The sequence below is a fragment of the Hyla sarda genome, chromosome 1, assembly GCF_029499605.1.
Source record: "Hyla sarda isolate aHylSar1 chromosome 1, aHylSar1.hap1, whole genome shotgun sequence".
Lineage (NCBI taxonomy): Eukaryota > Metazoa > Chordata > Amphibia > Anura > Hylidae > Hyla > Hyla sarda.
The window spans coordinates 430975430-430990318 of record NC_079189.1 but is presented as its reverse complement, the minus strand read 5'-3'; the positions used below and the strand labels follow the sequence as shown (position 1 = coordinate 430990318).

The window sequence follows — 14889 nt, the reverse complement described above, 5'->3', positions numbered from 1 at the left end:
GGTTGGCAGTATAGTTCCCCCACATTAGGTAGGCAGTATAATTCCCCCACATTAGGTTGTAGTTCCCCCACATTAGGTAGACAGTATAGTTACCCCACATTAGGTTGTAGTTCCCCCACATTAGGTAGGCAGTATAGTTCCCCCACATTTGGTTGGCAGTATAGTTCCCCCCACATTAGGTTGGCAGTATAGTTCCCCCACATTAGGTTGGCCGTATAGTTCCAGCACATTAGGTTGGCAGTATAGCTCCCCCACATTAGGTTGGCCGTATAGTTCCCCACATTAGGTTGTAGTTCCCCCACAATAGGTTGGCAGTATAGTTACTCCCCATTAGGTTGGCAGTATAGTTCCCCCACAGACATACATCCTTCAGTCTTATACAGTGTATGGCTGGAGACTGTATGTCTGTGTACTGCCCCCCTTCAGTGCTCCGTCCACCGCTCCTCCGGTCAGGGGTCATGACCTACTGCTATGGCCTATAGGCCATAGCAGTAGGCAGTAGGTCCCGTGACCGGAGGAGAGGGGGTCAGAGTACTGAAGATGATGCTGGTAACTCACTCCGCTCCTATGGGTGCACGCACGGGACGTCAGTGACGACCCTGCATGCGCTACCGCCCGGCGGCCCCTGCGTAACTGGGACATCCTTGTGTCCCAAAATGATCTTTCGGGACACAGGGATGTCCTGAATGTGAGCGGGGAAATTAATCTGGTTTGCAATTGCCCCGTTGAGCGCTCCTGGATCCGCCACTGAGCAGCCCTGGGGGATGGGGGCCCTGGGCAATTGCCTGGTTTGCCCCGCCTTAACGCCGGCCCTGGGTCCCTGATCTATCATGTAATGAATTTGTTACATTTTAGGTGCTGCGATCAAAGTTGGTTAATGCTAGACATCAGCCCGATCTGGAATGCCTGATATTAGCCTGGGTCCTGGTTGCTGAAAGCAACCGGGACCCAGTAGGTATGAAGCTTCATGCAGCGTCAGTGGGCAGAGAGTGTACATTTACGCCCTTGGTCCTTAAGGGGTTAAAGGGAATGTGTCACCCAGCTGAAAAGTTCCTATCTGCAGCCACTGGTCATCACTTGTGGGCATAGATTTGTCTGCAAACCGTGATCGTGCAGACAGGTAGGACCTTTTCTGTTCTCTGGACCACCTCTTTCACCAGTTTTATATTGATGCAGAATTCTGTTGCTCATTCAATAAAGTTAATAATGGAATTGTTGTATAAATTGTGGTTTGCCTATGGTCTAGAGACTGTGTATCAATGACTCACTATTGGTACACCAGGTGCTCAACACCACAGCTCCTTCAGGTAATTTTTTTGTCCAGACACATGACAATAGTCACTAATAAAACTTGTGGCACTGGCAGTGACAGAAATAAAAATTGCAAGTAAGAGTGAGAAAGGGCTGTAACCATAAAGAAATGGTGATAACACCAATGATGCTGTTGCTGTACTGTCCCTTTTTTAGGGCTTCCCGATATGAGTGAGATTGATGATGTTCAAGTCAATTGGCCCTTCTTTAAAAAGTCCATTAGATAGTCAATAATTAATAGTACAGAGGACCCAGTAGGTATGAAGCTTCATGCAGCGTCAGTGGGCAGAGAGTGTACATTTACGCCCTTGGTCCTTAAGGGGTTAAAGGGAATGTGTCACCCAGCTGAAAAGTTCCTATCTGCAGCCACTGGTCATCACTTGTGGGCATAGATTTGTCTGCAAACCGTGATCGTGCAGACAGGTAGGACCTTTTCTGTTCTCTGGACCACCTCTTTCACCAGTTTTATATTGATGCAGAATTCTGTTGCTCATTCAATAAAGTTAATAATGGAATTGTTGTATAAATTGTGGTTTGCCTATGGTCTAGAGACTGTGTATCAATGACTCACTATTGGTACACCAGGTGCTCAACACCACAGCTCCTTCAGGTAATTTTTTTGTCCAGACACATGACAATAGTCACTAATAAAACTTGTGGCACTGGCAGTGACAGAAATAAAAATTGCAAGTAAGAGTGAGAAAGGGCTGTAACCATAAAGAAATGGTGATAACACCAATGATGCTGTTGCTGTACTGTCCCCTTTTTAGGGCTTCCCGATATGAGTGAGATTGATGATGTTCAAGTCAATTGGCCCTTCTTTAAAAAGTCCATTAGATAGTCAATAATTGATAGTACAGAGATGCCAGAGTGATCGCTGGATTGTTCCATTGACTTTCATCCTTAACCATGAGTTTTAGGCCTGCATAGATCAGCTCTTAACGTGTGCATGTGTATATGTGTGCATGTTCCAGCATCATTTCCAAACAGCTAAAGATATGAACATGAAACTTTGTACACATATTACTTATATGTCAACTACAAACATAGGATAGGTAAATTAACCCTTACCCACCTCCATTTGCGAGGGCCGGGGTTTTGGTTTAAAGTCTCATACAAGTCTATGGGTCACAGCAAAACTTCCAAACAGTTGAAGATATTTCGATAATACTTGGTTACATGTTACTTATATGTCTACTAAAAATAAAGGATAGTTAATTTAACCCTAACCTTCCCCAATTTATGAGGGTCAGGATTTTTGTATAAAGTCCCATGCAAATCTATGGGAAATATATATTCCAGCATAACTTTTGTACGGCTGGAGATATATTGATAATACTTTGTCACTTGTTACTTATATGTCAAATAAAAATATATGATAGTCAAATTAACTCTAACCTACCCGTGTTCTAAAGGAATTAAGTAATGTAATAAACAGACCCCTATTTTTTGTATTCAGGGACTTTATAGTAACAGGGACAGTTCCCCAGGACTGGTGCATGGCAAATGTGGTACCAATATTTAAAAAGGGATCAAAAGTTGACCCCGGGAATTATAGACCTGTTAGTTTGACCTCCGTTGTATGTAAATTGTTTGAGGGTTTTCTAAGGGATGCAATTCTGGAATATCTTAATAAAAATAAATGCATGACCCCATATCAGCATGGCTTTATGAGGGATTGGTCCTGTCAGACTAACCTGATCAGCTTTTATGAGGAGGTGAGCTCCAGACTGGACCAGGGTGAAACACTGGATGTCGTATATCTGGATTTTTCCAAAGCATTTGAAACAGTTCCACATAAAAGGTTGGTGAATAAAATGAGAAGGATGGGGCTGGGGGAGAATGTGTGTAAGTGGGTAAGTAACTGGCTCAGTGATAGGAAACAGAGGGTGGTTATTAATGGTACTTATTATGACTGGGTGACTGTTACTAGTAGGGTACCACAGGGGTCAGTCTTGGGTCCTGTCCTATTTCATATATTCATTAATGACCTTGTAGAGGGGTTGAATAGTAAAGAAGCAATCTATGCAGATGATACTAAACTCTGTAAAGCGGTTAACACTATAGAGGACAGTGCACTGTTACAAATGGATCTGGATAGGTTGGAGGTTTGGGCTGGGAAGTGGCAGATGAGGTTCAACACTGATAAATGTAAGGTAATGCACATGGGGAAGAAAAATCTGGGCTGGGATTATGTATTAAATGGGAGAACGCTTGGGACAACTGACGTGGAAAAGGACTTGGGAGTCTTAGTTAATAATAAATTTAGCTGTAGATACCAGTGTCGGGCAGCTGCTGCCAAGGCAAATAAAATCATGGGGTGCATCAAAAGGGGCATAGATGCCCTCGACAAGGAAATAATTCTACCACTGTACAAATCACTAGTCAGACCACACATGGAATACTGTGTACAGTACTGGGCACCAGTGTACAAGAAAGATATAGTGGAGCTGGAGAGGGTTCAAAGAAGGGCAACCAGAGAAATACGGGGAATGGGAGGACTACAGTACCCAGAAAGATTATCAGAATTAATGTTATTTAGTTTAGAAAAAAGAAGGTTTAGGGGAGACCTAATAACTATGTATAAATATATCAGGGGACCGTACAGGGATCTCTCCCATGATCTATTCATACCCAGGACTGTATCTATAACAAGTGGGCATCCTCTACGTTTTTGAGGTAAGAAGGTTTCTACGCCAGCACAGACGGGGGTTCTTTACTGTAAGAGCAGTGACATTGTGGAATTCTCTGCCGGAGGAGGTGGTCATGGGGAACTCTGTGAAAGAGTTCAAAAGGGGTCTGGATGCATTTTTGGAGAGTAATAACATTCCAGGTTATGGATTTTAGATTTTTAGGGATTTAGGGAGTCGGGAAGGAATTTTTACCTCTAGTATGAGGGTTTTTTGCCTTCCTCTGGATCAACTCAGTAGGGACTCATTAGGGATATAGCTTGAACTTGATGGACTTTGGTCTTTTTTCAACCTTATGAACTATGTTACTATGTTACTACCCCCTTATGGTAAGGATGGGGTTTTTGTTTCAAGTCCCATGCAAGTATATGGGACTTCCGATACCGTACTCAACAAGCTCTACAAGCTCTGCATCCCCTGGTGAATGCGTCAGTCCGGCTTGCAAGCCACACCCTCCACACATGGCATGCCCCATCTTGCAAAGACACGCCCACCCTTTAAGCCATACCCATTTTTTTTCTACCCTTTTCGTGCATCGGTCTGGCTTGCAAATCACACCCACTCCCACGCCCACTCCAACAAAGCCACATCCCCTCCTATTTTTGGCTTACAATATGTCAAAAATTACAAAATATCACAATTCAGCCCCACCTGAGAACAGGATATGAAAATTAGATATAAGGACAGGATATGAAGACGGGATATGAGGACGGGATATAAGACAAGGATATGAGGTCGGGTTATAAGGATGGGATATGAAGATGGGATATAAGGTCAGGGTATGAGGTTGGGTTATAAGGATGGGATATGAGGACGGAATATAAGGTCGGCATATGAGGTCGGGACATGAGGACAAAATATGAGGACAGGATATGAGAACAGCATATAAGGACAGGATATGAGGTCGGGATATAAGGTCGGGATATGAGGCCGAGATGTGAGGACAGGATATGAAGACGGGATATGAGGTGCCCGGCGCAGCTGTCTTTGCCTTAATGGCTCCGTGTGCAGTAAGGCTATGAAGCAGCCGCCACTCAGTCAATGACTGGCATCAGCGATCATGTTGATGTCAGTCATTAACCTCTTAAATGCTGTGATGGCTGTATTTATGAGGTTTGTGACAGTAGCAGCACCTGAAACTTACTCAATCACACCCCCGCAATGTGGCTGCAGGGGGAGAGAGGGGATCAGTTTCCATAGCACTAGCTGCTTGGCAATCTGAGGTTTGCCTGAGGAAAAGAAAAACAGTAACTAAGAGTGTAAAAAATGGCTGCGCTCACAACACAACCAGCAAACACCTGGTGTATATAGATAATGGTAAATGGACTCACCCGGTGGATGTGGAGGGCAGTCAAATTAATGCTGTTCCCCCACCACACTTAGGAGCCAGGATAGCACATATTTGAATTTGTCAATCATCAGGTATCACTTGTCCAAATCCACGATTGCCATAAAGATCACTGGCTCATAGTGGACTGGCTCATTACCAGCAGCTTGACCATTTGGAGTAAAATAACAATATTAAAAACCAAGAGCCAGCGCTCAATGAAAAGTGCAATAATGATCTAGTTAGTTACCATATATGCAATTATGGCCGTAAATGTTGTCAACCCTGAAGTTTTTCTAGAAAATTGAGTATTTCTCACAAAAAAGGATTGCAGTAAGACATGTTTTGTTATACACATGTTTGTTCCCTTTGTGTGTATAGGAACTAAACCAAAAAAGGAAGGGAAAAAAAGCTAATTGGACATAATGTCACACCAAACTCCAAAAATTGGCTGGACAAAATTATTGGCACCCTTTCAAATTGTGAAAAAATAAGATCGTTTCAAGCATGTGATGCTCCTTTAAACTTACATGGGGCAAGTACCAGGTGTGGGCAATATAAAAAAAATCACACCTGAAAGCAGATAAAAAGGAGAGAAGTTCACTTAGTCTTTGCATTGTGTGTCTGTGTGTGCCACACTAAGCATGGATAACAGAAAGAGGAGAAGAGAACTGTATGAGGACTTGAGAACCAAAATTGTGGAAAAATATCCAGAGTCATCTCAAGAGATCTAGATTTGCCTTTGCCCACAGTGCGCAACATTATCAAGAGGTTTGCAACACATGGCACTGTATGTAGCTAATCTCCCTGGGTGTGGACAGAAGAGAAAAATTGATGAAAGGTGTCAATGCAGGATAGTTCGGATGGTGGATAAGCACCCCCAAACAAGTTCCAAAGATATTCAAACTGTCCTGCAGGCTCAGGGAGCATCAGTGTCAGTGCAAACTATCTGTTGACATTTAAATGAAATGAAATGCTATGGCAGAAGACCCAGGAGGACCCCACTGCTAACACAGAGACATAAAAAAGCAAGACTACATTTTGCCAAAATGAACTTGAGTAAGCCAACATCCTTCTGGGAAAACGTCTTGTGGACAGATGAGACCGAGATAGAGCTTTTTGGTAAAGCACATCATTCTACTGTTTACCGAAAACGGAATGAGGCCTACAAAGAAAAGAACACAGTACCTACAGTGAAATATGGTGGTGGTTTCATGATGTTTTGGGATTGTTTTGCTACCTCCGGCACTGGGTGCCTTGAATGTGTACAAGGCATCATGAAATCTGAGGATTGAAAACGGATTTTGGGTTGCACTGTACAGCCCATTGTCAGAAAGCTGGGTTTGCATCCGAGATCTTGAGTCTTCCGGCAGGACAATGACCCCAAACATGCGTCAAAAAGCACCCAGAAATGTATGGCAACAAAGCGCTGGAGAGTTCTGAAGTGGCCAGCAATGAGTCCAGATCTAAATCCCATTGAACGCCTGTGGAGAGATCTTAAAATTGCTGTTGGGAAAAGGCGTCCTTCCAATAAGAGAGACCTGGAGCCCTTTGCAAATGAAGAGTGGTCCAACATTCCGGCTGAGAGGTGTAAGAAGCTTATTGATGGTAATAGGAAGTGACTGATTTCAGATATTTTTTCCAAAGGGTGTGCAACCAAATATTAAGTTAAGGGTGCCAATAATTTTGTCCAGCCCATTTTTGGAGTTTGGTGTGACATTATGTCCAATTTGCTTTTTTTCCTCCCTTTTTTGGTTTAGTTCCAATACACACAGAGGGAAAAAACATGTATGTAGAAAAACACGTGTTACTGCAATCCTTTTCTGTGAGAAATACTTCATTTTCTTGTAAAACTTTCAGGGTTGACAACATTTACGGCCATGACTGTAACCACCATGAAACTTACTTCATTGTTTGGGGGTGCGTTTGTTATGCAAACTGCGCTCTCCCCCTCCTGAAAAGCCAAACAGTGTCCCCTCTCAATCATCCATATGCCACCATCAATATGAACCAAAGGATAGAAGCTCTACCAGTTCCATAAATACCATATTCTGTTTATTCTACACAATCAGATATAAAATTATTGCATGCAGTGCAGTTCCCTGATTGCAAAGCATTTTGGAGGTCACAGGCAGGACCTATTTGTCAAGCAATGAATCATAATGAAGAAAAACATCTATATGATTTATTACTTGAGAAAGGAGGGGGTGGTGTGTGTGTGTGTGGGGGGGGGGGGGGCGTAGTTTGCATACCAACCCCCCCCCCCCCCCTCCACAGGGAAGTAAGTCTTTGGTCCAGCTAAAGCACAAAGTTCAGGAAGTGAGGGTGGGACTGCTACTTCTCTGTGCTCACTCCTGTCCTGTCTATCAGACTCCTATGAAAACAGAGAGGATGGAGTTACAAAGCAGCATGCAGTGATTGGATAAAGGGACCCAGGGCTGCACAGCAGACTCAGGGAGAAGGTGAAAGTATGGTAAATGATGGCGGGGTCATTGCTTGGATGGGACAAGCCACTTCCGGAGCAGTGGATTTCAGAATGAGTGAGCAGCAGAACAGAGGGATTTGTGAGTCAAATATAGAAGCTAGACACATATAGAAATGTAAAGTATCTGCATCTGCATATATTAATATAATTTTTTCTCTGTGATATGATAGGTATATGAAAGCCACCGATAAGGAAGTAGTATACAGTATCAGATAAAAAAAATGTTTTCATCTAAAACCACCTAGCCATTAAAGACATATTTCTCTCATATTGCTTCTCGTATAATATAATTTTGATGGATGTGTCCCTTTAAGATATTTACTATTTCTTCTTTTTTATATGTTCATTTAATAGTTAGCAGTGTTTCGTGATCTGGCACTTGTTGACTCCATCAATATTACACATATTGATGCACAGTATCAGACTTAAAAATAAAATCTGTATGTGTTTGTCTTGCATTACCTCAGATGACACCATATTGTTCTGTTCTCTAAAAAATGATGTGCACAAATTCAGCTGCAATGCAGAACGAATATCTTTTTCTTTTCCTTGGCTGCACCTGCCCATAATAACTGAGGTCAAATAAGAGGGTGTCTGAAAGAATCCTTATTAATGTCACATTCCTAGCTGTGGAAAGATACTGATGTATCCTCAGCTCAGGTTTCCACTACAGGGAATGTTATTAAGAGGATAGATCATCCTTTATCATTATGCCATGTTTTTTCCCTATCAGCAGCACCAATACCGCTAGTGTTGTCTATCTCTAGATAGACTAGCTTTACCTGTACCATCTGCCCACTGAAAACTAGCTTTCTGCCTATTTAGGTTATGGTTAGATGGATTTTTATGTCACATGAGCCTAGTTCTGTGATGATATATGTTTCTGTAATCTGAGTGGCTGAAAAATCTTGGTCCTGATGCCTGATGCAAAAGGTCCCCATGCCACATAAGATAAATGGCACATGGTAGGTGGGGGCCCTCCTACATAGTTTGAGTTAATAGAGACATGATAAAAAGATCATGGTAGCTATAGATGGCTACTGGAACTGTTTTGCAATGTGGAACCCACTGTCATTAAGCATTTCATCCCATAGAAACATACTACTGTCACAATGTTGCAGTTCTAGCTTTACAGAATATCAATATCTAAATAATAATAACATTCTGACTCCTACCCTGTCTCCTCAATGAATCACATGCCATTGACCGGTAAATAGCAACTAGTGATATGACACATACAAGCTCACAGACCTCAGACCATCTAGTATTCCAAAAAAGCCAAAGACAATTTCTAATAATCATGTTTACCTGGAAAAAATAGTCCTCTAGCTGCTAAAAAACAGTATAAAAGGCACAAATAATATAACCATAGTGTTAACTAACAAATCCTGTGTAAAGACTGAACAACACCACTATAACTGAACAAAACACAGGACACCAAGATGTAGATAAGTATATGGTGCCAAACTAGGTAGACAAGTGACTCCTGTAGGTAGAGGAGTGCCCCTCATAACTAAATTAGTGCCTCCCCTGTAGGTAGACAGGTGCTCCCCATTGATAAATAGGCAGCCCCTGTGGATGGATATGTTTCCCCACATAGGCAGGTGACCCCCCAGTGGGTAGATGAGGGCCTCCTATGAGTTGATATGTAGTCCCTGGGGATAGACAGGTCCCATTGACAAGAAAATAAATACAGGATCTTTCTTTTCTCCTCTGTTGCATAGTGACATCACTTATCCCCCTGGACAGGTGTAGGGCACAGAAGTCCTGCACCACTCGTGGCCTCTCATAGGCTGCAGGCCTAAAGCAGCCTAAGGAGCCAATGGCTCCTATGATCTGTCACGTGGCACAGCATTTTACTGTATGCACATATTGAGGACGCACTTGCAGTGGAAAGTGACTTACGCTTGCCTGGGAATTGGGTTAAGTGCCCTGGATTGCCCAGTGCTAGTGTGCCCGACAGGGTAAATTTGACTATCCTTATCCCGGTCTCTGGTTGGAATGGGCAAATATTTGCTGGCCTAAGCTATTCAGCAATGGTATACATACCTAAATGTACACTATAGGGCCCTCTAGAAATGGTGGGGCCATTTTAATTATCTTTACTCTGAACTGTACAGAGCTGCAACAGATTTGGTCACCATTAGCAAACTAGTGAGGGGCCAACAATCAAAGGGCCAAACTGCTCTTCTCTTCAAAGATATACGGGAAGGGTGTCTCTGGAGTTATTGTGGTGTAATGGCAGGAGCCGGCACCAGCAGGAATCCTATTTGCTCCATGTATACAACTATATAAAAGAAATAGATCTAGGTTGCCACTGTACCTCAAAATATTATAGTAGAGACTGTGTACAATGAGTAAATGGCTCCAATGGACTATAAGGCAATTATTTCTACAACAGAATCCAAGTTAACTGAATGCTTTTCTAACTGGGGGAAGAGAACTCTTATCTAGGATTTACCATATTTCTCTGTGTGGCATATGTGCTACATAAATGACATCTAGAAATGATGTACACAAGCCGGTAAATTTCCCTAGTGGAGTTGATAATACTATCTGTTACTTTCTCCCTCGCAGTGAGATCTTTACTTCTATCTTGGGCTCACTACTGTCATATAATTGGATGGCTATATATATATATATATATATATATATAAAACTTGAGTCAACAAGCATGAACTAGAACACGGTATCCTCTACTAAGTTATCACTTTATTCTACCTGTCAATAATAATAATAATGAGAGACAAATATAAATGTATTTAAGTAATAATACACATCAAAAAACGTTAGCATTTAAAGATGTGAAATCTTATTCAATAACTACATTTGTAATGACAGAAATATCTGTATTATCAGTATAACCAGTACTTACCATTATAGAAAAAACAAATGCCACAATATTTACTGGGTAAGCCGGGCAAAAGCAGGAAAATATTGAAAGGATCAGGTAATTGCTGGGTACAGGACCATGTGGTGTTCCATCTTCTGTGTTAGTTTCTGGGCTTTCTTCTGAAGCCCTTTTAATTTCTGGTTTGCATGGAGTTTGAGACATGGAAAATTCAGTGTTTAGAAATTTGTCTATCCAGAAAAGTTCAGCTGTCTAGTTTGAAGCTGAGGGGCGGCTGTGTAACCCAAGTTAAGAGTTCATGGAAGAAGTGATCTCATTTCGGCTGATGCCTGATCAGCAAAGGAGCAGCAGCCAGGCTATAAGTACAAGAAGTCAGAGACATGCACATAGGCGTGAGTGAAATGTAGATTAGGCCAGTCGGCTTGAGTCATCAGTGATGCTTGATGTCTTATACAGATGACATAATATAACTCAAGTTTACAAGTAATTATATTTCAGATTGTTTACATTCTGTGTCATTTTGTATGTTTCTCATTATATCTTTATTCTTGATTGTACAGTCCGGTTGGATGTTGGGGGTCATTTCAATAAAGAATAATTGTGATAAGTGAAGATTATGAAAATACCTACATTTATTCAAGCATGAGAAGTACTGGATTACATTTTAAGAGCTTGTAGGCACAAAATACCCATAAAAAGGTCATCTGGATTTCTCTCTATATAACTGTGCACAGGGTGCAGTTAAATAGAAAAGAAAACACTATACCTATCCCCTTCTCTCTCCCACCACACCTGCTGTCATTGTGTTAAATAGCAAAAAAATATATATCTGAAATACCCCTTTAGGTTGTCCACAGTACACATTAGAATAATATTGGGTGGACCCAAAATCCTAACAGATTAAATTGCAGGAGACAAGGATTGGTCAATTTGATTTCAACATGCTGATCCTTTTGTTAAATTGACAATTTTAATGAGGCAATACACATAAACAGGGCATGACGTATATGATAAGTAAAATTCAGCAGAGAGAGGAGAACACAAATCAATTAAAATACAAAGTTTATTTCTAAAAAAGGTGGGTGATAGTGGTAAAGAGTTTGAACTAGGGATTTTCTGGCTCCACAAAGGTTGCCCCCCCTCCTGTAGGTTGCTTCTGTAGGTTGCTTCCTTCCTGTATGTCTAAGTGTGCTTTGGAAGAGAAGCACTGTAAGAGAGTTAGAAAACAGAGACATATCTGCTGTGTGGAGTGAATTTGTGAAGCTGGAGTGATTTGTGTGAGTACTTAAATTTACACATACAGGGATAACGGATTTTAAACAGCCTTTTCACCTTTTTTTTCTCCACTCTGCCTCTAGGGGGAGGGGTAGATTGGTCAAACGCAGGTGCTTAAATCTTAGTTTGGAACTCAGCCCTGAGTGTGCTCTGTCTGAGTGTGCTTTGGAAGAGAGGCACTGTAAGAGAGTTAGAAAACAGAGATATCGGCTGTGCAGAGTGAATTTGTGAAGCTGGATTGATTTATATGAGTACTTAAATTTGCACATAGAGGGATCACTGCTAGAATTTTAAACAGCCTTTTCACCTTTTTTTCTCCACTCTGCCTCTAGGGGGAGGGGTAGATTGGTCACACACAGGTGCTTAAATCTTAGTTTGGAACTCAGCCCTGAGTGTGCTCTGTCTGAGTGTGCTTTGGAAGAGTGGCACTGTAAGAGAGAAAGAAAACAGAGAGTTTGAAAGCAGGAGTTTGAGATCGCTGTGAGTGTTACTTTGCTTAAACTGTAGAGACTTTAACCCCTTAATAACGCAGGACGCATATTTACGTCCTGCGCCGGCTCCCGCGATTTGAAGCGGGGCCGCGCTGTGACCCAGAATCACATCGCGTCGGGCCCGGCGCACATCAACGGCCGGGACCCACGGCTAATACCACACATCGCCGATCGCGGCAATGTGCGGTATTAACCCTTTAGAAGCGGCGGTCAAAGCTGACTGCCGCTTCTAAAGCGAAAGTGAAACTATCCCGGCTAGTCAGTCGGGCTGTTCGGGACCGCCGCAGTGAAATTTCACCGCGGCATCCCGAACAGCTTACAGGACACCGGGAGGGCCCTTACCTGCCTCCTCGGTGTCCGATCGACGAATGACTGCTCCGTGCCTGAGATCCAGGCAGGAGCAGTCAAGCACCGATAACACTGATCACAGGCGTGTTAATACACGCAAGTAATTAGCATAGGAGAGCAGTATGTGCAGTGTTATAGGTCCCTATGGGACCTATAACACTGCAAAAAAAAGTGTTAATAAAGGTCATTTAACCCCTTCCCTAATAAAAGTTTGAATCACCCCCCTTTTCCCGTAAAAAAAATAAAACAGTGTAAATAAAAAAAATAAATAAACATATGTGGTATCGCCGCGTGCGTAAATGTCCGAACTATAAAAATATATCATTAATTAAACTCCACGGTCAATGGCGTACGTGCAAAAAAATTTTGGTCACTTTTTATACCATTAAAAAATGAATAAAAAGTGATCAAAAAGTCTGATCAAAACAAAAATTGTACCGTTAAAAACTTCACATCATGGCGCAAAAAATGAGCCCTCATACCGCCCTGTACGTGGAAAAATAAAAAAGTTATAGGGGTCAGAAGAAGACATTTTTAAACGTATACATTTTCCTGAATGTAGTTATGATTTTTTCCAGAAGTACTACAAAATCAAACCTATATAAGTAGGGTATCATTTTAACCGTATGGACCTACAGAATAATGATTAGGTGTCATTTTTACCGAAATATATACTGCATAGAAACGGAAGCCCCCAAAAGTTAAAAAATGGCGTTTTTTCTTCGATTTTGTCGCACAATGATTTTTTTTTGCTGATTTGCCGTGAATTTTTGGGTAAAATGACTAATGTCACTGGAAAGTAGAATTGGTGACGCAAAAAATAAGCCATAATATGGATTTTTAGGTGGAAAATTTAAAGGGTTATGATTTTTAGAAGGTAAGGAGGAAAAAACGAAAGTGCAAAAACGGAAAAACCCTGAGTCCTTAAGGGGTTAAAGTACACAAAAAGGAACAAAAAAAAAAAAAGCAACAAAAAAATGGAAGAAAAATCCTTGGCACTGCTGCAACCTTTTGATAAATGGCCCACTATTTGTCTTGCGGTGTATCGTGATCCTGATGCAGGTGCTTAGCAAATACGTAACATTAACTTGAAAAAATCTTTCTCCACCAATGTAAATAAATCTAATAAAAACTACGGTACACACAACCAAAAGAAGGTGAAAAAAGATGTATTATTAGTCCCCTGGGATTTAGACCTATCAAAGATTGTACTGATGAGGATTATGAAAACATAACCACGCTAATGTCCCTGGCAGGGGAAAATAGCGACAGAATAGACATCAATGATAATGGTGAGGTATTCAGAGGAGGTAATCCCTCTAGGTTTAACCCACAAATACCACCAGGAGGGAACATTGATCTATTTCAAAAAGCGGTTTGTAGAGATGTTAAAGCTATCCTATACCCCAAAACTAAACATAACATCTCTGCAAAAGAAAAACAAGCTTTAAATTGGCTTGGATCCCACGATGAAATTGTGGTATCCAAAGCTGAAAAAGGCGGCGCTATAGTGGTCTGGAAAAAATAGACTACCATAATGAAGCCTTGAGACAGCTTTCAGACATGGGAACATATAAAAAATTGTCATATGACCCGATGACTAAAACTATGGATAAATTAAGATCATTTTTATGTAAATCTACAGAAAAAGGTATCTTAGGGACTAAAACTGCAGAGAAACTTCTCCCTCATAGTCCCATTAAACCCCACTGGTACATCCTCCCAAAACTACATAAGAGGAGAAACCCACCACCAGGTTGCCCCATAGTGGCAGGTATTGGGGATACCTTGGAATGTCTGTCTAGTTACATCGAGTGGTTGGTTTATCCCCTTTTGAAGTCTATACCTACATATTTGCGCGATACCAGTGATCTAATCACAGCACTTGATTCATTTGAATGGCAGAGCGATTACAAACTGGCATCAATTGATGACGAAAGTTTGTTTACACGCATACCTTGGGAAGCCGGCATCCAAGCAATAAAATAATTTTTACAAAGTACTGACAAATCCACTGAATTCATTGAATTTATGGCAGAAGCCATTTCCTTGATTTTGTCTAATAACATATTTCAATATAATGAGCAGTGGTACAGGCAAATTAGCGGAAC

The 14889-nt window shown here is 41.5% G+C and overlaps 1 protein-coding gene across 1 annotated transcript in view; it reads right to left on the bottom strand.

The window, feature by feature from the left end:
* TMEM233 (transmembrane protein 233) overlaps positions 1-10868 on the bottom strand; it is a 74601-nt gene extending 63733 nt beyond the window's left edge. Inside the window, exon 1 of the mRNA XM_056529779.1 lies at positions 10689-10868. Within this exon, the coding sequence (XP_056385754.1) occupies positions 10689-10868 (180 nt within the window). The remainder of the gene's footprint in view (positions 1-10688) is intronic.
* Positions 10869-14889: the final 4021 nt, after the last annotated feature.